At 44.4% G+C, this 24,497-nt stretch overlaps 1 protein-coding gene across 1 annotated transcript in view; it reads right to left on the reverse strand.

The window, feature by feature from the left end:
- CALB1 (calbindin 1) overlaps positions 1-24,497 on the reverse strand; it is a 42,040-nt gene that overhangs the window by 9,870 nt on the left and 7,673 nt on the right. The window contains exons 3-5 of the mRNA XM_053250732.1: positions 22,061-22,135; positions 5,293-5,376; positions 5,141-5,197 (exon numbers count right to left, since the gene is read on the reverse strand). Coding sequence (XP_053106707.1) covers positions 5,141-5,197; positions 5,293-5,376; positions 22,061-22,135 — 216 coding nt within the window. The remainder of the gene's footprint in view (positions 1-5,140; positions 5,198-5,292; positions 5,377-22,060; positions 22,136-24,497) is intronic.

Here is a 24,497-nt window from a genome sequence, read left to right on the forward strand (position 1 = left end):
AGGTAAAGTTTTAACTTTAATTCCCAGTTGGAAGCTGGGCGTGTGGGGCCCTCAAAAATGTGGGGCCCGTAGCAAATGCTACATTTGCTACTACGTTAATCTGCCTCTGGCCCAGGGGCAAGGCCAGCAGGGAGAGTTGGCCCACCTCAGGTGTGGGCAAGCATTGAGCCAGCACTGACCATTCTGAAGACTAGGCATCGCATGCTGCAAAGAAATAATATTGTCATTTATACTAGTTTGTTATTCTCCATAGAGCTGAATGCCACCATCACACAATTTGGGTGATGATGAACTTTCCCTCTCTTCCTTCAAAGACAGATTCCATAATTGCACAGATCTATTTTCGCTGGTATATCTGCAGGAAGGGAATAAGTTGCTTTGCTGACCTTCAGAAAAACCCCACTTCTTGCTTTATGAAATGATACTTGTTTTCCCAGCAGATCAGTCAATTGTCCTAGTTTAGTGACATTTAAGATTCTTTATTAAGCAAGAAGTCTGGAGAGCTTGGGAATTGCAGGTGCCCATCAGCTGCAAGGCAGGTACACACACACACACACACACACACACACACACACACACACACACACACACACACACACACACCCTGTGTTAACCTCTCCATATTATTCATTGGAGCCTTGTTGCTTTTCAGTAGTTTGCAGCAGATTTTGAACTTGTACTGATAATTAGAAAGAGAAGGTCATGGGCTAAATGAAGTAGAGAAGTGATGTGTCAGGAGCAAAGACCAAACCGTAATATGAAGCCAGTGGCATCAGTAACTAATGATTCCCAAGAAGCCATTTCTCAAGAGAGGATTGTCAGAATGGATTTGCCTCACAGCTATGTTTGATCTTGCCTCTTCGTGGCAGAAAAACAGCCAGCAATCTAGTAACAATATTAAAATCAGGGGTTGTGGTGGAGAGGCTGCAGATATAGAAACATAGGAAGCTGATTTTTCTGGACTCCTTGGATGAAGAGCGGGATAGAAAAGATGTTTTAAAAAACAAAACAAAAACAAAGCAGCTTCCTATGTTCCTTCCTAGAAGCAACTGTTGTGGCACATGCATTTCCACAGGTTTCCCCATTCATAACAGTGGGGAAGCCTGCAGAAACGTACTTCCACCACCACTGTCTCTGAAGAGCATCAGGGCTGCCTTTGACATCTATAGCAGTCCCAGGGTGTAGCACTATGGAACCATAATGCTAGCTCCAAAGAAATTTCAAAAGAAATTTCTGGGAAACAGAACATACACCCTTGGTTTTCATGAGAAGTCTTTTCTAGGTCAGCATTGCCTCACTAAGGGTAGGCAGCTGTTGTTGACCTACAACTCCCATCATCTCTAGCCACCATTATCCCAATCAGCAGATCAAAAAACCAATAATAGACCAGTATGAATTCAAGCCACAGGCATGTCGGAATAGTGTAGACCAGTGGTTCCCAACCTGGAGGTCTCCAGATGTTGCTGAACCAGTGGTTCTCAACCTGGAGGCCTCCAGATGGTGCTGAACAAGTGGTTCAAAACCTGGAGGCCTCCAGATGGTCACAAAAGATTGTAGGTGGGGCTGATGGGTATTGCAGTTCATCAACATCTGGAGGCCCCCAGGTTGCAAACCACTGGCGAGGGCTTCATAATTTTCCTAAAATTGGAGACCAAGAGTGCCAGTGGACCTCTTGGAGTAGGGCATTTCACAACATGGGTGCAGGTACTGAGAAGTCCTTGTTCCGAGTCCCTACCAACCTCAATTTGGCCAGCAGAGGGGCCTGGACCAGGGCTTCTCCAGACGATCTTTAAAAGGAGGCAGATGCAAATGGAATAATAGGATTAAGTATACTGAACCAGGCACACTTCTGTCTCAAGGTGACTAGGGTATGGGAATAATATCAACACATCTAGTATGCCTGTATGCTATAAATCTGAGTCATGTTTCATTCCATATCAAATCTCTACCTACATTATACCCATGTATACAGTACATAGGAACCTGATGTGTTAGAACTCAAATACAAAAGTGGCACAATGAGTTGGAAACCTATACTTCAAATACATCATTCAAGCCGGGCTTAACTTGAATGACTTATTTGAAGTACAGCTCTGCTCTGAATCAAAGGAGCCAGAAAACACTGTGAATTGGCCGTAGACCATCTCTGAGGCTATTCTCACATGCATGCAAAACCAGGCTAACAAAGCCAAGCCTGGCCTTGCCCGCGTGTGAGAACTGCTGGTATCACGCCTGATCCCGGCGATGTCTCGGCAGCAAACCTGCCAAACCAGCCATCCTCTTAAGTGGGGTTAAGGGAGTCAGACCCATTTCCCTTAGACCGGTTTCTCGTCTGCCAGCTCCAGCTTGCAGCTGGGTCTGGGAGACTGCAGGGCTCCTGGCCGGTGTCAGGGGAATCCCCAGAATGCACCACACACTAGTGCAGTGCATTATGGGAGTTCCAGGGGTCACGGTGATGCATCCTGGCACCCCAACCCTCCACGCTGCCGGTGAAGGCAGCTTTATATCTGGGTGCATGATGTCCGCACCCAGACCAGGGAGGTAAGCTTTTCAATAATTCCTCCCCATGCTCCCTCAAGCCCTTTCTCATGGATTATGAGAAAGGGCTCACTGAATAATACAGTCATATAAGGCAGCCAGTCTGTATCTCAGAAGCTCTCTAGGTTAAACAATTCATCACACTGTGAAACTGTTTCTAGACTGTACCACCTTAGATTGCAGGTTGGAGAAGCTGTGTGACTGAATGGTTCTTCTACAAAATATCAGTTCGAGACACACAGAAACTAGGTTGTCAGGGAGCAAGCTGAAATAGAACCTGGATATCTGGCTTCAGAAGTGTACGTAGGTAATTTTGGAGCCTGGACCTAAAAGCTTTTTGGGTTCCCCACCCCACTCCTGCCAGAGAAGCTGCAATGCATTATTTTTTACTCCAGAACATGCTCAAGGAAATCTGGAAACAATGCTGATGATGAATATGATTATGCTATTTGCACACAGCCTACTAGAAGTTATTGACTGGATTTGGTACTTTAATTATTGGGCCATTTCAAAGGGTCTAGGATAATTAAAGAAAAATTAAAGATATCCTCATAGTATTCATGCTGTCCTGAGTAATTTGGCCTTCTGTAGCTGATGTGTTGTAATTTTATTGATGCCCAAGGTGTCGAGATGGTGTTCAAGTTCTTTTGGTACTGCACCAATGGCACCAACAACTATTATTACTATTATTAATTAATTAATTAATTAAATTAGAATAGATTCTGAATAAGATATTTCCCACTGACTTGAAGAGAGATACCACATTTTGTATGGACAATCCTGCCACTTAAATTAGTGGGCCACTCAGCATTTGGAGGCACCCCGGCAGACCATTTTGTTTGATGGCCATTTTTAAAAATAATTTTAAAAAATTGTGCCCCCCTTCAAGTGGCGCTAGAGGCACGTGCCCTGCCTGCCCTACCCTAGATATGCCCCTGCCCCCCAGGCCTACAGGGGACTGGACCTCCGCCCGGAAGTCCGGTCCAAAGAGCACCACTGTCTGGCTTCCTAGTTATCTAGTTTAGAAGGGAGTCGTCATTTTTGTACAAGAAAGCAGTCAACCATGCAATTCCCCTCCCCTACAATCTGAAGTGGTACAGACCAGAAACAGTTGCCATACATATGTCTAGAGCAGGGGTTCCCACTGCTGCATCCCCAGATGTTTTCCCTTTAACCACTGTGACTAGAGACATGGAATCTGTAATCCAACAACATCTGGAGACTCAAAGTTGGGAACCCTTGCTCTAGACAAACACTCCAATAAGCCAAAAAATAGCGCAAATAAATAAATAAATAAATAAATAAAGTCCAGTAAAAAAATAATTATGTCCAGTAGCCTTTTAATATGATTGATTCTGCAGGCACTGGAAGTATTAATATTGCATCTAAGTATTTATTCCTCTGTCTAATTTAAGAGCTTGGACCCAACATACCTTGGAGAGCGCCTTTTCTCTGTGGGGCCCACTGAAAGAGTCTCTTAATGACACCATTTATGCATCAGGTTCAGAAAGCAAGAGAAGCATCCTAAGTGACTCCCCATCCCCATTATGGAACTCCCTCCCTCTCCAGACTTGCTAAAGTCTAAACCAGAGCAACTTTTAGAAACATTGCAAGATCCACCTCTTTGGAATGGCCCTGGGTCCAAGTTCAAGTTGGCAGTGCAACATTTCACAGTGCACTGTCTTGTATTTTGGTTTCCTTTAGAAGGTGAGTCACTGCGGACCAATAGTGGGTTCACATACTGCACAGTGCCCCAGTGGTGGACGAGTGGAGAGCACACACTGCTTGCATGATTCTGGAAAGCCAGCCAATGCTGCTAGCAAATGCGCAGAAACCCCATGGCTCCTAAGGATTGCACCACCGCTGCAGTGACACTGCTGCCATTGGGAACAATGGGACCAGTGTCACTACAGAGACTCTGTGCATTTGCTAGGAGCATCAATGGGTTTCTCAAGATCACAGAATCAACATGTGCTTTTTGCACTGGTAGGGTGCTGTGCAGTATGTAAGCCAGTGCCTTTGTAATATTTGGTTTATTTACACAATTATACTGTTATCTTGGATGGCTTTTGGAAGATAACAGCTTATTCTTAGAAGCTGGCAGCGGGTTATATCAGAGAGGCTGAACTCTGCATGTTAAATGCTACAGCTTTCTGCTTTGGCTGCCCCATACCAGGCTCAGTATTTCTCTCAGTCTCCCTCTGCTAGAAGATTCCTGCTGTTTCTTTCACTGACTCCCAAATACCTTCAGGGCAGGAAGGAAAGAGGGATGAAGTACACCTCCCTATGAGTCTCTGCCGGGAGGCAAGAAATGTGTGATTCTAACAAGTCTCCCTCATGGCATTCTTCTCCAAGATGGGAGCCAGTCAGGCTTTAGTTGCTAAGGAACCACTTAAGAAACATCAGTTGACCTCCTGGCCCATGGACCAGTGATTCAGTCACAAAAGAATTTCCAGTCAGCTAACTACCTCAAACTCACAGCAATATTGTATTCTGTTTCATTGGGATATTTTCTTTCTTTTGTTACACTCCACCTGCAGCCTTCAGGGTGGTGTTGGACAGGGCTATAAGTCTTAAAAAATAATCACAAATAATTTCTTACCTTAAGCTCTTCAGCATCAATAAAGCCACTGTGGTCACTATCATACTTTCGCCATGTCTGGAATGGAGAAGGCAGGCATTTTTTTTTTAAAGCCACAAAAAGAGTTTTTTCTTGGTAACTGAACTTTACAAAAGGAAGATTTCAACGTTTACCTGCATGAAATCTTCACTCGATTTCAGTTGCTGGCATCTAAAGAATAAGAGGAAGTTCTCCTCTGTTGGTAATACCTGAGCAAGCTGTAAAAGATAAAGGTTAAATTTGGTTTAACACAATGTTGCATGTTGAAGGAAAGCATATCGACTGCACTAAGGCTCCAGGAGAAATCAAAATCTACATATGTTCAAGTAACTTGGCTATTTATCTGTAGCTTTTACTGTAGATCTCAGCCACAATCCACCAAGATCTTCTCTGTACAAGCCACACAGAATTGAAATGAATTGGAGTCATGAAATGTTCTGTGTAATTATATTGCCAGAGAAAGAACTGTATATTTATGCAGAACTGGTGCAGGCTTTAATTTTAAAGATTTTCTTTAATAAATATTAAAGTAATTTATACATTTTAAAATGCTGGAAATTAAGTATTCAACTGAAAGCTGATTTTTATCTATCTATCTATCTATCTATCTATCTATCTATCTGCCCCAAACTTTTGTCTCTTGGCGGTTAACTAGCATATGCATGTTTCCAGTGAACCTTTCATTACAAAAAAGCCTAATGACCTTAGCAAAGATGTTTAGTGCTAATGTTTTTGACTGGAGGTAAGCCTAGCTTTTAAGAAACTACTGCCCAATGTCTGGTTTCAATCAGTTTTAGACTGCAATCCTGTTATTTACTTGAGTGCAAGTCTCTCTGAAGACAAATAGGAGTCAGTATACCAGTAGTGGGTATCATGATACTTCCTTTAAATTATCCACTTTAAGGAAAACTATAGCTTTGAATGTGCCACTGATACAGGGGAACAGAAAGTGTACCATTTCCTCCTCTGCATCTGTACTACTTCTTCCTCTGCATTTCTGTCTCCCTCTCATCCTAAACAGATTATTCAGACCACATTTTCCCAGCACAGCCATCAAAAGCAGTGGAAACTGTTCTCAAACTGAGAGTTTGCACAAAGGCAGTGGGGTAAGATGGGAACATTACATCCGAGACAAAATGGAGATGCAAGAGAACACGAAGCATGAAGAATTTGCCCTTCCTGTGGCTCCATCTCTCATATCAATAACAGGTTCAAAGCTGACCTGGGTGCTTTCCAGCTTAGCCACTCAACAGCGGCAAAATGCTTCTATTCAGGCAAATCACATTCAAAATGTAAACAGCAAGGGGAGCAGTCTCGTGGAAACTAACCACCCCGAAAAACAGCAGCTTCTTTATGCCTGATATGCGACATCATAGCACCATATTGCAGCGATTAAATTTGAAACAAGGCATTGGAAATATGAATGGCACCCTGCTGTCAGAATAGGGACAGCGGTGTCACAACACAGAAAGTGTGGAAGCACACTTCCGAGATACGACGTGACCCCGTTGCTGGGTCTAATCTGGAAAGCACCCAGGAGTTGACTCCTGAATGACTCTTAAAATAACATTTGCCCTCTTCTCATGTTATCCTGGGAGGGGGACTATGTCCGCTGGCCCCAACCCGACAATGATGCACCTCAATGCAGTAATGGCTGCTGTGGGTGCCGCCAGGGGGCGGTGAGAGGCACCTTTAAGCATAAATTAGTAGGTGCTTACCCCCATTCCAGCCACACCATGCCTAGCATTCCCTACGGTAGGGATGTGCACGAACAGTTCATGCACTCCCTGGGGTGGTGCAGGGAGTGCCTTTAAGCAAGCAGGTGATGTGCTCCTTACCTGTTCGCCCCCTCCCCACTGCTTTCTCCCCACCAGTGCTCGATTTTGAAAGAAACGTGCAGGCTGCAGCATTCCTTCCTGCAGCCCCGATCGCTGTTGGCCCGCACATGGCTGGGGTGCATGCAAATAGCCAGTGCATGTGCGGCCCCAGCCATGTGCGTGCCAACGCTGATCGGGGCTGCAGGAAGGAGCACTGCAGCCCCACACATCTCTTTCAAAAAATGAGCACGGGCAGGAGAAAAGCAGTGGGGAGGGGGCGAGCAGGTAAGGAGCGCATCACCTGCTTGCTTAAAGGCACCGCCTGCACCACCCCAGGGAGTGCATCAGGGAATGCCAGGCGTTGGTGTGGCTGGAATGGAATGGAATTTTCTTTTAAAGGCAACCCCCCCCCCCCGCAGCTGCCTGTCGAGCTGGCACAAATGCCGGCATTCAAACAAGTTCGGTGCTCCAGAAAGGGAGCGCCAAATCTGTTCACGCAGATCCCTACCCTGCGGTGGGGGTCGGCTCTGCCACTCACCTGGCTTCCGTGGAGCTGATCCCCCGCCAGCGGTCAGGTGAGTGGCGGAGCCAGCTGGGCGGCACACTGCTGCTTGGAGCAGCTTGTAGGTGCTGCCGGAGTAGAGGTGGGCACCTTCTAATTTATTATTAGAATTTATGCTTAAAGGTGCCTCTTGCCGGCCTTCCCCTCCCCGAGGCCCCTGCACCAGCCGCTCCTGCCTCAATGGCCATGCATTTGGTATCCTTGAGAAAGAGGCTGTATGCAGGCATATGACTTCATTGGCAGGTATTCCCTGGTGTTGGGGAGGGGCCACGAGTCCAGTTTCACTCCCTTCCCCCACATTCACTGAGCACAGGAAGAATAAATTGAGAAGAGGGCTAGTCTGCCTCAGCTTTTGACCCTATCTCCTTGTCCAAACGCCATTTGAACTCAAGTTCACTTCTCTGCTTATTGCCTTTACTTGAGCTTTGTGGCTGCAGTACACTGGGACCTTAGCTGTCCTCTCCTCCAGTCTGTTAATCCATAGGCTCTTACTTTAACACATTTAGAAGAGCTAGAAATAGACTGTCTGCATTTCCAGGGTCGTCTTGCAAAGAGTCTAAATATGGTTTACAATGCATAACCCTGCTTTATGGGTTAGCAGGGTTTACCTGTTTACCATGTTAGCAGGGTTTACCCTGCTAACTTGGCAAAGAGGCACCTTTTACCGTGGTGATTCTCTTTATTTAGCAGGGGGAGAGTAACTGGCCCTGTCCACCCCCAGCACAGTACTTCCAGTGACTGTTGCTGGTGTGTATCTTATGTTTCTTTTAGATTGTGAGCCCTTTGGGGATAGGGATCCATCTTATTTATTTATTATTTCTCTATGTAAACCGCCCTGAGCCATTTTTGGAAGGGCGGTATAGAAATCGAATTGTTGTTGTTGTTGTTGTTGTTATTTTATTATTAACCCTAATGTGCATGCACACAATTGAGATCCACCACCACCCCTAAATTGTTTTTTAAAAATGCATCCCTCAATTATAAACAATGGAAACAGATCTATAAATGTTAGACTATTTATCATATTATTATTAAATATTATTAATATTTGGTAATTAAATAGAGAATGGTAATGTGAAAGTTTTATTTCTTTACCTTGACCTAATTTGAAATGTATGCCTACTTTTCACATATGGATTAAGGAAATTAAACTTGAGATCCAGAGTGGTGTCAAACTAGCTACAGGACCCAGGTTCAAAGTCTCACTCATTCATGAAGCTCACTGGATGACCCTGGGCCTATATCACTGAACGAGATCTAGGCTAAGTCCCATTAAAATGAATAGGAATTAGTTATGACTGACTTGTCTCATTTATTTCAATCGTGCTTAGTCATGACTAACTTAATCTGGATCATGCTCACTATTTCTCAGCCTAATCTACCTCACTGGGTTGCTGCGAGGACAAAATGAAGGTAAAGAACTTTGTGTATTACCCTATGCTATTTGGCAGGTGGTTTATAAATATAATAATTTAATAATAGCTGACACAGGGACATAGGAAGCTGCCATATACTGAGTCAGACCATAGGTCCATCTAGCTCAGTTTTGTCCACACAGACTGGCAGCAGCTTCTCCAAGGTTGCAGGCAGGAATCTTTCTCAGCCCATGATACACGTGTCTAATGCAAATGGGAGTGACTTGCAGAGTCATTGCTGCAAACATGGAAGCAGAAGTATTGCTGTAGAAATACCAAGAGTGTTACCGTGCTTTCCTTCATTTGCTACAATGAGAAGAAATATAGGAATGCTTCCACCACTATCTTCTGTTCATGCCAGACATGCACATCAAGTCACTCTTGTTCATGTTAGACATGTGCATCACATCAGCCAATAAAAACATGTAACGTTAAGAAGACAGTAATACTCTGGCAATCTAAAGTATCGTCCTTCATAACTGGAATCTGAAAACTGCAACTTTCTGCTTCAAATTACACTGGGGTGAAACCTACCTTCTGTTAAAATCACAAGCTCCCACTCAGATTTAAAGCCACCCTGCCACATCAGTTTCTCTCTCTGTCTAAGGATTAACTTTAAATATGCCTTTCTGAAGCCATTTTCAATCACAGATCAAGACCAAACTTCCCATCTGTGTTTTAAAAACTGCCTTCTACTGTCAAAATGGGACAGAGGAAAAGATGGCTGTTGGTTTAAGGGAAAACAGTAAAAACAAGACCTGCTCTCTGCAAAGGTTATCTAGCATATAAAGGAGACATCCCAAATATACCCCGTTTATAGCCCATTCCTAATGATGGTTACATCCAGATGAGAGACCCTCGGCTCTGTCCAGTGGCTGCTCTCTGCATTCAGCAACATCAAGAATTGCAACTGATTTTCCACACTTTCGTGGTTATGGTGTCTTTTCAGTGGGGATGTGACATAGAGGGTATTTCCTCCCTACTCTCATCCCCTCCTTTTTCCTCCTCCACAGTAAGTTGTTTTCACCCAGGCAGGCACAGAAGGTTTGCAGAACTGCAGACTTCAGTCAGTAAAGGTCTTCCCTTCTATGGAAGTGGCTCCTGACTCCTGTTTTTCCTGACACGGAAATCATTGCAAAAAACCAACTCATTTAGGGACATAGGAAGCTGCCATATACTGAGTCAGACCATTGGTCTATCTAGCTCAGTATTGTCTTCACAGACTGGCAGCAGCTTCTCCAAGGTTGCAGGCAGGAATCTCTCTCAGCCCTATCTTGGAGAAGCCAGGGTGGGAACTTGGAACCTTCTGCTCTTCCCAGACCGCAGTGCTCACACTTCTAGTCTCCCTGCTTAGCTAAGGGGACTAGACATACTTGCTACCACAAGACCAGCTCTCCTCCTGAAATGCTTTCCAGCCTCCCCGTCTACCTGTTAACTGTTCCTTTTCCAAACCCAGTTTCTGTTTAAAAAAGAAATGAATTTTGCAATTACACCGTGGTGCTTTCTTTCTTTCTTTCTTTCTTTCTTTCTTTCTTTCTTTCTTTCTTTCTTTCTTTCTTATCCTGCTCTTCCATTGCACTACTGCTTAAAGTGACTCACAAAGCAATAAAGTAGATAAAACAATTCAGTTAAATTTCAGTTAAAAACTAGACACAGTTAAAATCAGATTACAGATTAAAAACTATTACATGAGGCTATTTAGCTTTTATGTATGTATGTATTTATTTATGTGCCGTATTTCTGTACCACCTAACATGTGCACCCCTATGTTGTGCACATAAATTAAAATACAATCTAAAAACAGAACAAAATGATTAACACAATTATGATATGGAATCAATTAAAATTAATTAAAAGCCTGAGAAAACAGGTGTGTCTTATCTTTTTAAAAACAGCCAGAGATGGAGAAACTCTGATTTTAACAGGGAGTGCATTCCAGAGCTCTGTGGCAGCCACAGAAAAGGCCCGGTCCTGAGTAGCCACCAAATGGGTTGGTGGTAGCCATAACCAGACCTCCCCAGATGATCTTAATAGCCGGAAGGGTTTTTGACAAAAAGAGGCACTCTCTTAAATACCCTGGACCCAAAATGGTCTGGGCTTTATAGGGAATAACCAGCACTTTGTATTCTGCTTGGAAACGTATTGGCAGCCAGTGCAGTTCTTTTCATATTGGTGTTATGGGGGTCTCTTCGGGTTATCCCAGAGATCAGCCTGGCTACTGCATTCAATACCAACTGTACTTTCCAAACTATGTACAAAGTAGAGTGTATTACTTTAGTCAAGCCTGGAGGTTACCAGCATATATACCACTGTTTTAAGGTCATTTCCCTCCAGAAATGGGTGTAGCTGATGTATCAGCTAAAGCGGATAAAAAGCTCTCTTGGCCACTGGCTCAACCTAAGAAACCAGAGATAATTTTGAATCCAGAAGCATTCCCAAGCTACATACTTGTTCTTTCTTGGGGAGCGTAACCCCATCCAGAACAGGCAGATCTAAACAATTTCTCATGTGCTAACTCCCCACAATCAGTACCTCCAGCTTACTGGGATTCAATTTCAGTTTGTTATCCCTCATCTAGCCCATTACCACCTCCAGGCAGGTATTTAGGGAAGTTATGCCATTGCCTGATGAAGCTGACATGGAGAAATAGATCTGGGTGTCGTCATCATACTGATAACACCCTGAACCAAATCTCCTGTTGATCTCTCCCAGTGGTTTCATGTAGATGTTAAAAAACATTGAATACAGTATGGAGCCTTGTGGAACTCCATACATTAATTCTTGCTTTACAGAGCAACAGTCTCTAAGCAACACCATCTGGAATCTGCCAGAGAGGTAGAAACAGATCCACTGTATAACAGTGCCACCCAGTCCCAACTTACTCAAGCACCCCAGAAAGATACCATAGTCTATGGTATTGAAAGCTGCCAAGAGATCCAAAAAGATCAACAGTCACACTCCTTCTGTCAATACCCAATTGGAGATCATTCATAAGTCTGACCAAGGCAGCCTCAACCCTGTAGCCTGCCCAGAAGCCAGTTTGAAATGGGTATAGATAATCTGTTTCCTCCAAGACTGTCTAGAGCTGAGAGGCCACCACTCTCTCAGTCACCTTGCCCAACCATGGAAGATTGGAGACAGGTCTACAATTGGCTGACTCTGAGGGATCCAGGGCAGGTTTTTTCCAATAAAGTTCTAATAATAGCCGCATCCTGCCCTCCCTCAGAGAATCATTTATAATATGTACCCGACCCTCACTTAGAGTACTATTGGCAGATGAAATGAGGTCAAGCGGGCATTGTAGAACATACAATCCAGAGCTGTTTGCCAAATGCTCAAAAGTTAAACCAAAAGTGATCCAATCTAATCCTATAAGAGCCATTACTGGACACCTCCCTAGTAGACTCTGCATTAAATGTGGAATCCAGTCCTGCCTGAATATGAGATATTTTATCCCCCTCAAAAGTCATTGAAAATGTCACAGTGGATGATTGAAAGTTCCAAATTTGAGTTCAAGGGGGACGGGGAACATACTAGCCCTCTCACCATGGGTGTAGCATCCATTGGACAAGGGGGGACAAATGCCCCCCTGGCCCAGAGGGTCAGGGGGACCACAAGGGTGCTACTGGGGCAAGCTGGATGCTACTGGGGCATGCGGCGCTCCCCCTGGCCTCCTCCCTGTGCTTCCTCCTCTCAGCCCCTCACCACTGCTCCACCCCCTGGCCTGCCTGCCATGCAGGAGCCTCTGGTGGAGGACTGCCTGGCTCCAATCCGCCGCTGATCCCAGACAGAGGATGGCAGCCCCGGCTGCCCCGTACCCAGCCCCAATTCATGCCGTTGAGCCAGCGCTGCTGCAGCCACCCTCCCAACTCTTCTAATGGTGAGTGCAAGAGACAGGGAAGGGAAGGCTTGGGAGTGGTGGTAAAGTTGCCCTGCCCCCTCAATCTGATGTCAGATGCAGTGGCTTGGGCCTTTGGGGCGTGCACATGCTTTGCGCACATGATGGATGGAGGCCGCCTGGCTAAACTTTGTCCCCCAGCCGCCAGAAACCTCACTACAACCCTGACTCTCACAACCCTAGATAACTCTGCTGGAAGTGAACTTTTGGAAGCAATGTGGGCAAAAAAGAACCACTTCTTTGCCACCTGTATTGCCAAAGCATAGATCTTCATATGTGCTCTGTGTTGTAATCTATCAGATTTGCATTGAGTCTTCCTCCACTTATGCTCTAGTCGTCTACCTCTAGTCATTTGCTTCGCCACTTCAGCTCCCATAATTCTTCCAAATACCACGGAGGTAATTTTGAAGCAGGTTGGATAGGATGCTTAGGAGTAATTGTGTTTTCTGCTCTAGTGAGTTCATTATTCCATGTTTGCAGCAGAGCATCGACAGAATCATTGGCAGAGCCAACTCCAAGTCTTCTTGGAATTCTATTGGATCCAATAACCTTCTTGGGGGGACCAGCCTAATAGGTCCTATACCCTAACCTGGGCTTAGGGGAGGGCTCCGTAAGTGGGTTACTCGCTTGAGAGCAACTGGGCTCGCCTGCGAGCCCGGTGGTTCTCACGGTCTCCAGAAAGCGGGCTAGGTTCCCTTAGCCCGCTTTTTGGCGATCGTGAGAATCGCCTCAATGTTTGATTGAAAGCAAACATGATTTGAAGTATGCTTTCAGCCCGGTTGCTCTGATAACAGGAAAAATTAAAAGAAGCAAATCATCCTATTCTTACTAAGAAATGAGCACCACATTGTTTAATGGAACTGACTTCACAGTAAGTGTGGATAGGACTGCAGTCGTACAGCCCAATGCTATGCAGGTGGCCACAGTCCTGGCACCCACAGTTTCGCATATCTGCAGGTGGGTCTTAGAGACTTGGTTTCTTTACCTGTAGTACAAAAATAGGCTACAACCCGCCTATTTGTGGTTGCTGAGTGGTCAGAAATGACTCGGAAATTACTTCTGGCCGCCATTTTGCCAAATGGGTTGGTTTTGAGGCTCTTTCTTTTAAATAAAATTTGTTTGTCTAATGTTCCCCCAAATTTGGCTGATTGGGGGGAAGGGGCATTTCTTTTGTCCTGAAGTCCTGGAAAGCAAGGTACTGTGCATTTCTGTTCCTATTTTCTCCCCCTTACCACTTTTTGGGCTATTCTTGGTTAGGAACCTAACACCTAGATTTCCATAGGGGTAAGGTTTCTTTATTCACAGTTTCCGTACTCACAGTTATAGGTGAGAATGGAACCTCTGCTAATAAAGAGGGCCACCTGTACATGTTTACTTGGGTGTAATTTGCACTGAGCTCAATGCAACATTAGTATAGAGGAAAAACCCAATTTTACATCTCTTACTACTTCTACCAGTGATTAAATTAGAAAATGTATCACTTGGATTGGGTGTAGTAATGTGCACAGTTGTGTTTTCATTAAGGAAGTTACCTATGGCTTTCTCCAAATTTTTATCCAAGATTTTTTTTTTAAAAAAATGGACACGCTACTCTGTGTATAGCATTTTCTAAATGAAACGCTAAATTCTGCCCCGGAATAATTGCAAGCGCTCAGACTGTTTTAGGATACTCTCCACCATTCATTTGATATTATGGAAATGTTTCTAGTTATCTAACTGTGACTCCAAAAAATCATCTCTGAAATATCACAGCAATAGTTTTGAAGATCTGCATGAAATGGCTTTAGTAAAACGAGAAAGAAAAGATTGCCTTTATAGCCCCCATATGTTTAAAATAAACATAGCCACTATGTTTAAAAACAAACAAACAAACATATATTGGGTTGTTTTGTTTCTGTGAATTTGAACTTTATTTTTTTAAGCTTTTAGTTTTAATTTTTGTTAGATAATAGATAGGGAGGGGTTATTATGGAAAGTTTTGGAAGAATGAGAAATCAATCTATTCTACTTTCCCATACTTTTGTGTAGATTGTGGAATCCAGAATGATTCCACAATGGCTAGACTGAACATGCTCTGGGCATGCTCCAGGCCTCTGGAGTGACAAAACATTAATGCAGATCTCTCATATATTGTGAGAGGGGCAGAGCTGTATATTCGGTTCTGGTGAGGAGGCAGTTATGATACTGACCTTCTTGCTGTTCTGGACATGAGGTTGGCTCAGTCAACATGAAAGTACAGGACAGCTGGGGTCGTGTCATGCCCAGATATAATGCAATTTCCCAAAACTGTTGGGAATGTAGTAGGTCCTGGGATTTGCCAGAGAAGCTTTTGCGCCAGTTTGAGCCGAAGGTAGTGACCTATATGGAGTTATGAATAGTACCACTGGTCACTGGCAGGAGGGCTATAGAAGTGCTTATTGTGCTATATTGGGGGCGGGGATGCCTTGAGAATCCACAGGAGCCCTAGGGCACAGCCTTATGACTCCATGATGCACAGCATTGTCCCAGGTGGGGAAAGCTGAAGGAGCCCCACTTGAACTACCGCCCATCCTGAAATGTGAGGAGTCTGCAGCAGTCCCAGCACACAGTACTATGGCTCCATAATGCTACACATCATGTGGGCCATTGTGAAAATTTAAATACCACTTTTCAACAAGAACATGCTCAAAGCAGCTAACCTAGCCAAAGGAAGACGATGATAATTCCCTGATCCGAAGGGGCTTGCAATCTAAAAAGAAACACAAGAGACACACCAGCACCACCCCTGGAGGAATGCTATGATGCAGAGTTTCTTAACCTTGGGCCCCCAGATGCTGTTGGACTCCAACTCCCAACATCCCCAGGCTTGGCCTTTGTGGCTGAGGATGATGGGAGTTGTAGTCCAACAACATCTGGGGCCCCAAGGTTAAGAAACCTGGCTATGATGGATTTAGGGATAGTTGCTATCCCTTTGGTAAAAATAAATAAGTCTGTTTGCCCAGTTAGCATATAAGTTGCTGTTTGATAGCTCTTCCCTCATAAACACAAAGCTATCTTATGTTTATGTTTGAATAACTAAGCTTTATTCGGGGGGGGGATCAATTTTTCTCCTTTTCCCTCCACCCCCCACCCACTCTACAGGATCCCCACAGGGACAAACATCTAATTAACAAAACATAAAATATTGTTAGATAGAATACAAGAGTGGCCTTAGACCAAGTCAGACCATTGGTTCAATTAGACTCATCTTTCCCCCAATCGGTACTGGACTCCTGTGACTCACCAAGCCATACACAGCCTGCCAGCCCCACTTAGCACGATGACCTCAATAAACCTCACAGATTTGCTGCCTGCCTGGGGCTGCAAGAACAGGATTGTTGTGCACCAGGCAGACACAATGCATGGCTGGGTAGCTGCATATAGCTTGGATAGTCACACATTGTACAGGCTTAGAGCAGAAGCTACAGTGATAGGAGAGAGTTAAGCTGTTTCCAGAGAATAATGCGCTCCTTTCTATATCTATATGATTTTTCTCTTCCCATGTGGATTTCTAAATTATGCCTTCCTGATCAGCACGTTTAAACAGATGTGTGCTTTTAAAAATAATATATATAAAATGGGAAGGCAAAAAAAAAAAAAAAAGAGGAGGAGGAGGAAAGGAAAAAAGAGGATTTACAACATCTCCCTCTCCCCAGTAGAAAGGCACTTACATCATTGGAACATGAAATAATTGCAGCCTGGAAATGTTAAAAGGAAAGGCTTTTGAAGCTCCATTTCAGTGGATCCAGTGACTTGAACAAATAGGCTGGAGTGCAGGGAAGGAAGCCTTTTAGAAGAACAAGTGGCTTGACAAGCTCTACAAATTAGCCTGAGAGCAATGGATAAAAAGTTCAGGAACGTACCATCCTAATGTGCACTGCTGAAGATGCTCTTAAAATCTCCCTGAACTTAAGCAGTTGTGCTGCAAATGCATTTTATTAAGCTATTCAGGTTGCCACTTTAATTATTTCAAAAGGTCCTCCCACAAGACCAGTTATATTTTGAATATCTTCTAAGCTGCTATTTTTTATTTTGTTTCCAAGAAATAGTGGTGGCGGGGGCTGAAAAGAAAGGGCTTCATAGATGCTCCTTTTAAAATACTGTAAAACAACATATAAACAAGTTGAAATGCCTTTAAAAGCATCAGGTATTTTGAGCTAAGATGATAATGGCATGAACATTGCACAGACCAAAAAACATTTTCCACATGCAACATGGGAGGGGTGATTTTTGTTGATCTTCCCTTCCCTCGGCCTCTCAAAAATATGTCCCTGAGGGTTGCAGAACTCTCATGGACATATTTTGGGAGCAAGAGAAGACTGCAGAAGGAAGGGGGATTAAACAAAATGGCCCCTCCTCCAGTGCTGCACAAAATCTTTTTAGTATGTGCAACCTTAGTCTGGATGTCAGCCAATGACTGTAAAATTTGAAATCTGATTCACATTATCCTTACCTTCTGTGAGCTGATGAAGCACTAAAAGAAAGTTTCACTGATGGCTTTGCAATCATTCGACCCAAGTTCAGTGGAATTTACTCTTAAGTAAGTGTGCAAGGACTACTACCTTGGTTACATAATTGAATACATCACTGCACAGCTTATAAATCAGAATATAGTTGTGTGTAGCCATTCCTAACATTAAAGTATATCCACTTTGGAAGGGAGGCAAAGGACTTGGAAGAAGAGGGGTTTATACTATAGGGCTTTTTATTTCCATCTTCCATTGTGTTCCTCTCTGGGGTGGCATCAGAATTGATTGGATGTGTGCGAAGAACATGTGCCTGCCTCCAGGGCCGCCTCACTCACCTCCCCTGACTTGCCAGCCACCCCTACTGGTGCTGCACTTTGCCACACTCTTGCCGCTGCCTGCCACACTCCTACCAGCTTCCCCCCAATCCCCAGTGGTGGAGGGCACTCCTGCAGCCCACTGCTGCTTCCCAGCTGCTTTGGGTTCTGACCCCAAGGCATCTGGGAATGAAGGCATCTGTGCAGCCTTGGTAGGGATGTGTATGGAACCGGTTACGTGCACTCCCGTGAGAGTGGAGGGGTTTCTTTATGGGGCAGGGGAGGAGCTGCCTAGCTTCCAGCCCCCACCCAGCCACCTTCCCCCTGCCGGCGCTCTCACAAAAAGCCTCCCTGCAGCATGCCTCCCCATAGCCCTGGTCAGCACCTGCACAGAAGTGGCCGATGCGCATGCGCACGGCATGCACATTGGCAACTTCTGTGCCGATGCTGACTGGGGCTGCAGGGGAATCAGATCCCCACCACCACCAACGCCTTGTGGAAGAGCACACCACCACCTCCAGGGTAAGAAGCATGGTGGTGTGAGGGAACAGCTCCCTCTGTGTCCTTGATCCTCTCTCCAGTTACCTTTGTCAAGGATGAGTTTATATGTGTATAGTACTTGAATAGGTCTTCAACAGTGGGATCCTGTTCAAAATTTTATGCCCGGCTACAGTGTTCAACGTAATCTTATGCATGTAAGGCTATAAGCTGAAGTGAGTTCAGTGGACATATTCCCCTTCCTAATATGAGTATAAAAGATTGCAGTCCACATCTCAAGTCCTACTGATTTGTGATCCTAATATTTAGCTTATGTCAGCAATCAGATATTTGGGACTCATCACCGCTACTTACTGACAACAATGGATACTGAAACCCTTCAGCACTTCAGATGAAACAACTGCTGTGTTCAGGATCACATCTTGTGTGATTTGATCAGCTGCAAACAAGTCATAGCAGCAAAAATAGAACCCTAATTTCTTATCCTTATCCATTTCCTTTGGCAGCTTCACTGGCAGCCAGTTTGCTTCCCGTCTCGATTCAAAGCACTGGTTTTGACCTTTAAAGCCCCACATGGCTTGGGGCTGGGGTCTGCTTAAAAACAGGCATAAAAGCAAGGTCGCGGTCTGCTTAAAAGCAAGTTGAAGCAACAAGATCTTGCATTTTCACCAAGGATCAAGCACTAATGGGTTTTCCATTCAAAATCAGTTTCAGAAAATCTCTGGTCAAGAAATAAGGCTTAGCATTTATATAGTGCTCTCAAAATTGTAGAGCACTTCACATGTATTCTCTTGCTGTTTTCCTTAAAACAACCCCGTAAGGTAAGTAACACTATCCCGTATTGCACCCGAGACTGGGAGGGAAGAGCTTGCCTAAGGCTACCTAGTGAGTTCATAGCAGAAGTGGGATTTGAACTGGAGGAGTCTTGATTTATAGTACAGTCTCTTAGCCACTGCACTGCATGAGCTGTCAATATGCTAGTACATTTCCAGCCATTTGAATTTCTTGAAAAGATACACCCCCTGATCTTGCTAAGGCAATGCATATGCTGAAACAAGTTTCCGCGTTGATCCATGTGCTATATGGACAACATACTTAGCTTCACCCAGCTTCTGGAGATACACATGTGGTTGCCACCACTGACCAGAAATAGGGATGTGCAAACCAGCTCGACATCGAGCCCGTTCAACGTCAAACTGGTTTGGTTCGATGGTTCAGGGTTGGACCGAACGGTGTGGTTCGGTTCGACCCCAGACCAAACACCCTACAAATGTCCGGGGTGGTGGTGGTTTGCAGACCTTTTTTTAAACCTTATCCCCCTTTGGGGAAGTTCCTGGAGGTGGTGGTGGGCGGGTCTGCAGAGGTTCCCCCTTCCCCTGCCGGCTCTCCTTATGCCCCGCTCCGGCCGGTTCAGCCAGCTCTTTGGCTGGTTTCCAGCCTTCTCTGCTCAGCGCAGTGGCCATTTTGGAGGCCACACCCTGTGTGATTGGCCTCTACATGGGCCAGTGCAGAGGCCATGCAGAGGCCAATCACGCAGCCTCCAAAATGGCCGCCGCACCAAGCAGAGAAGGCCAAAAACTGGCCAAAGAGCCAGCCGAACCGGCCGGAGGGGGCCATAAGGAGAGCCAGTGGGGGAAGGGGAAACATCTGTGGACCCCTCCCCCGCCTCCTCTAGGAACTCCCCCAAGGGGAGAAAGGTTTAAAAAATATTTTGTACAAAAAAAGGTCTGCGAACCCCAACCCCCAGACTGAATCAAGCCGGGGGTGGTGGTTTCGAGGGGGTGTCAGACCAAACAGGCCCGGTTGGACTCAAGTCCAGTCTTGAACCGAACTGGGCCAACCAGTTCCATGCACATCCCTAACCAGAAACTGTGAATGTCATCCCAATCAAGAAGCCTAGTAACGCTAACTCTGTTGGTACCAACTACTTATTCAGGGCTAAAGGAAACTGAATCCATTATACTTTGCCTTTTCTCAACTGGTGACCAGCAATGTTGACATGGCCAACTTGCATGAAGGGCAAATAGATTCACACGATTAAATATGTAGAGCTACCTGCTCACACATCTGGATTATGTTCATTGATTTTAGATGCAGGAAATCTGAAGTGGATATCTGCAGGACGTTTGTAGTTGTCATATTTTAAAGAAAACAGACTCAAGATCAGGAAGCAGATTGTTGTCTCATGGGACAGTAATATATAGGCCCCATTTGGACATAGCGTGAAACCTCGAGTAGACGAAGCTGTGATTAATCTGTGAAGCCGGGAATCATGCCGCAGATGATTGACTAATTGGAGTTTGGCAATCTCTGGCTTCTGAGCAGAGGAACCCTCCCTCTTCCTAGTCTGGCCAGGCTTTCCCCCAGCAAGCTCTGTTCTGCTCGTGCCGCCAGACTGTGAGCAAGGTGTCAGCATGCTAGTGAAAGTGCAACCATTGGCTGCAATGTTAGAGGGGGCATGATCAGCTCTATCATGCTTTTTCGGCAGTGTTTGCCCACGTCCTTCACCTTTGTGTACATTAAGACCAAAGAAACTACACTCCATTGATAACATCTGAGACTCCCAGGAATGGGGCTAGATTGGGTGTAAGGTCAATGAAAGGGCTCCTTGCATGTTTGTCTATTCTCCTTCTCTTTAAAGCTTGCTTGCCCCAATGCCATTCCATCCCTTTAAATACAGGAACTGCAGGGATGCGGCATACCTGTTGCCAAGCAATGGCGGGAGGAGCAAGGAGACAGCAAAGGGTGGGGCATCAGTTCCGAGAGGCGGCCAGTGAGGAATACAGCGATCTTAGAACTGATGCATTTATGGGCTGCTCCAAGCTGACATCTCTATGGTGGCAGAAGGAGTTTGCGAACAAAACCCAGGTTTAGGGATGTGCACGGAACCGGCTGGCCTGCTTTGGTTCGAATCCAGATGGGACTTGAACCTGACTGGACCAGTTCGGACCAGCACCCCTTAGAACCCCCCTGGTTCAGTCCGGGGAGGGGGGTTCGTGAAGTGGGGGGTGGTTTTTTTGGAAATTTTTTTTTACCTTTAGCCCCTTTGGGGGGCTTCCTCTAGGCCTTCGGGGGCGGGGAGTCCACAAAGGTTCCCCCTCCCCCTGCCGGCCTCGGTCATCACTGCCATGGCTCATTCCACCCCCTTTTTCAGCCCGTTCGGGCCTCTGTAAGTTGGTGCGGCGGCCATTTGCTCCACCACCGCGCATGTGCAAATGGCCTCTGTGAGGCCTGGCATGGCCCAGGGCCTCGCAGAGGCCATTTGCGCATGCGTGGCAGCCAATTTTTTTTTTAAAAATGACCTCTGGTTTGGCATTATGTCTGAACGGGGCCATAGTGCTTTGAAAAAAGCTTGCAGGTGAGTTGAAGAGGGGAGCTTATTCAGCATCCAATTCCACACACTCTTGCAAGCTCCCTTTTTCAGCACAATCTCTCACACAGGTCACCTAGCCAGAAGGGACCACATGCAATTTCTGTAGCAGAATCTGTGAGACAGCTCTTGCTTTCTATGATTAACCATCCATTTCTCTATTTATCAGAAAAGTAGTGTTGAAAAGTGATGGGTTAATCACCAAAATCAAGAGCTGGCTGGCAGGTGTGGAAATTGCATGAGGTCTTAACCATGTGACTTGAAAAGACTATGGGAATCTGCATGAGTGTATGGATACCGAATAAGTTATCACCTTCAACTTACAAGCTCTTTCAAAAATGCTATTTACTGATGTCTGAAAGAACCCATAGTTAACTTCAGAATTAAAACAAGATCACGATCATAAGGCAAGAAAAGTGGGGGAGGGGGGCAGGGGGTGTGACATCAAAACCAAATCAATATAAACATTTACAGAAGAAATGGTATCATCCAGAGGTATGCTCAACAAGTAAAAGCGGATTAAATAAAGAAGGTATCTTACCTCTACTATTCCTATTTTTCCATCAGAACTCTTCGAAAACTGGTCAACAAATGTTTTCATTTCTGGGGTTAGGTCCTACAAATGTACAATACAGTGATTATTATTTAATGGAAACATAGCTAAGGGCACAATCCATTGCAGGAAATTCTCCTGCTTCCCTGGAAGAAATGGTTGCTCAGGAGAACTTCCTGACAGGTTGTGCCTTAATGTTTTTTAAAGAGAGAAATTAGTTAGGAACTCATTCTACTAGATCTGTCACATCCCTTCATATCCTGAATCTAATGAAATGTCCCATAAGAGTATGAAATGCTGAGAAAATAGTCTATGAAATGAAGACATTCTCCTTTCGGGTTCTGTTTTAACTTATTTATTTATTTATTTATTTATTTATACTGCCCTTCCAAAAATGGCTCAGGGTGGTTTACATCAAAATAAAAACAAAATCAATTAACAATTCAAATCAAAACTAAAGCAATTAAACAATTCAAATCACTAGCATTAAAATCATTTAAAACCAACATTAAAAATTTAAAACCATAAATCTTTTGGGTTTTATGAAAGATAAAAGCAGATCTATTGTTCCCTTGTTTAATCAGCCAGGAATGCCAAAATAATTCACTTGTGTGTTTTTACTCCATCATGTGTACAATTAAAGCATACTCATTTTGGGGTGACATTTTGCAAAGAGGGAACAGATTCCCTGCTTTGGCTCCTGGGCAGTAGTTAATACTGCAGTTTTAAAAGCTGTCAGCTGATGGCAGTGCCCTAATATTATTTTAAGTGAGAAATTAATTAGGAACTCATTCTGCAGTTGAGGATGACCAAAAAGCAGGATATAAATCCAACAAACAAATAAGAGGATGTGAAAATGTTTACAAGGCGTGAATCCCTGCTGTTGAGTAAACCAGGCCAGTTCAGCTGTACATATTCGAATAGCTGGAATGCATATTTGCCTACACACTGGAAGGAAGACCCCATTAAAAGTGATGCAGTAAAAATGGGTGACTTCCACATCCAAACATGCATTCCCATCCATATTCTGTCCCAAGCATGATTCGAGCTGGATCAGGGCAAAAGTCCAGCTATGCAGCATTGGCAAGCAATACAGTCACCAGCATAGCATGGCAGAACTGGGAGTTTCAGCCTAGCTGCCTGGGCAATGGGGACACATTTCTCTTGCCCTTTCATTCAGTGTGAGGGCAATGGGAGGCTTCTGTTTGCTATCAGTGTTCTTCTCATGTAGCTAAATTTGATTGGTTTCATAGTCCCATGTTGTCATCATGTTTACTACAAGGTCCCAGATTGGGTTCATTCAGGGGGAAAAACCCATCTCAAGTTTTTAAAAAATAGTGCCAAAGTTGTAGCACATTAGAGGAAAATGACTACAGATCGATGAAAAAATAACGTGCAAAAAGAGTGGAAGGCATAAGGTAGAGGTTTTTCATGAACCCTTTCACCCATCTCAAAATGGCAACTTCAAAAATAAAGCCTTGCAAAAATCTGGCAAAGCACTGGTGGTGGTGGGGTTTACAGCGGCAAACAGAACTCTATAGAAATATTTTGTGGATCCCAGAAGGATGCTGTTAACCAAAAGGAATCGTATACATTTATTGTTAAAAAACAAAAATATAATGTGCGAGATATTTCGGCTTCTGCCTTCTTCAGTTGCTCTGATGTTCGTTAACTGAAGAAGGCGGAAGCCAAAATGTCTTGCTCATTATATTTCTGTTTGTTAATCAACAATATTAACACGAGTCTGTGTCGCCAAAATAAACCCTCTCTAATTTGTTCATTAAAAACCCTGAAAAAGTATGTTTTCACTGTATCAGGTACAACAAATGTCCAAAATGAATGTTGATGTACACATATCAATACTGACAATCTTCAGTGAATTTCATGAATGTTCCAAAACAGATGATTTCTACCATTTTCAGACATAAAACAGTGAATGTGGACATTTAGGTAACTGCGAGCATTCACTGGTGTACTTCTGAGTCTTTGAACATTCATGAAATTTGCCTGGGGTTCTCAACATTCACATGGCTGAATGAATTCCTGGTACACTGAATTTTGGACATCCACTATAATATATGCATATCTCTCAATATCACTACAAATTATATTCAAGAGGAGGTCTCCTTAATCAAAGAACCCTCCCTTTCCTCCCAGCTCTGTCCCTGCAGCATGAAAAGCTCCAGCTTATGATGTTCAAAAGAAAATGCATCACACATCTTGGTACCATTTTGGTGTCATTACACATGCAGCCTGACCCCGTGCTTGTTTACTCCGAAGCAGGTCCTACAGTGATACTTCAAGGATAACATGAAATCGTGCATAGGACTGCAACCTTACAACTGCAATTCTGTGAACACTTACCCGGGAACAAGTCCCACTGAACTCAGTGGCACTTGTTTCCAAGGAAATATGCATGGAATCA

The sequence above is a fragment of the Hemicordylus capensis genome, chromosome 4 (assembly GCF_027244095.1).
Source record: "Hemicordylus capensis ecotype Gifberg chromosome 4, rHemCap1.1.pri, whole genome shotgun sequence".
Lineage (NCBI taxonomy): Eukaryota > Metazoa > Chordata > Lepidosauria > Squamata > Cordylidae > Hemicordylus > Hemicordylus capensis.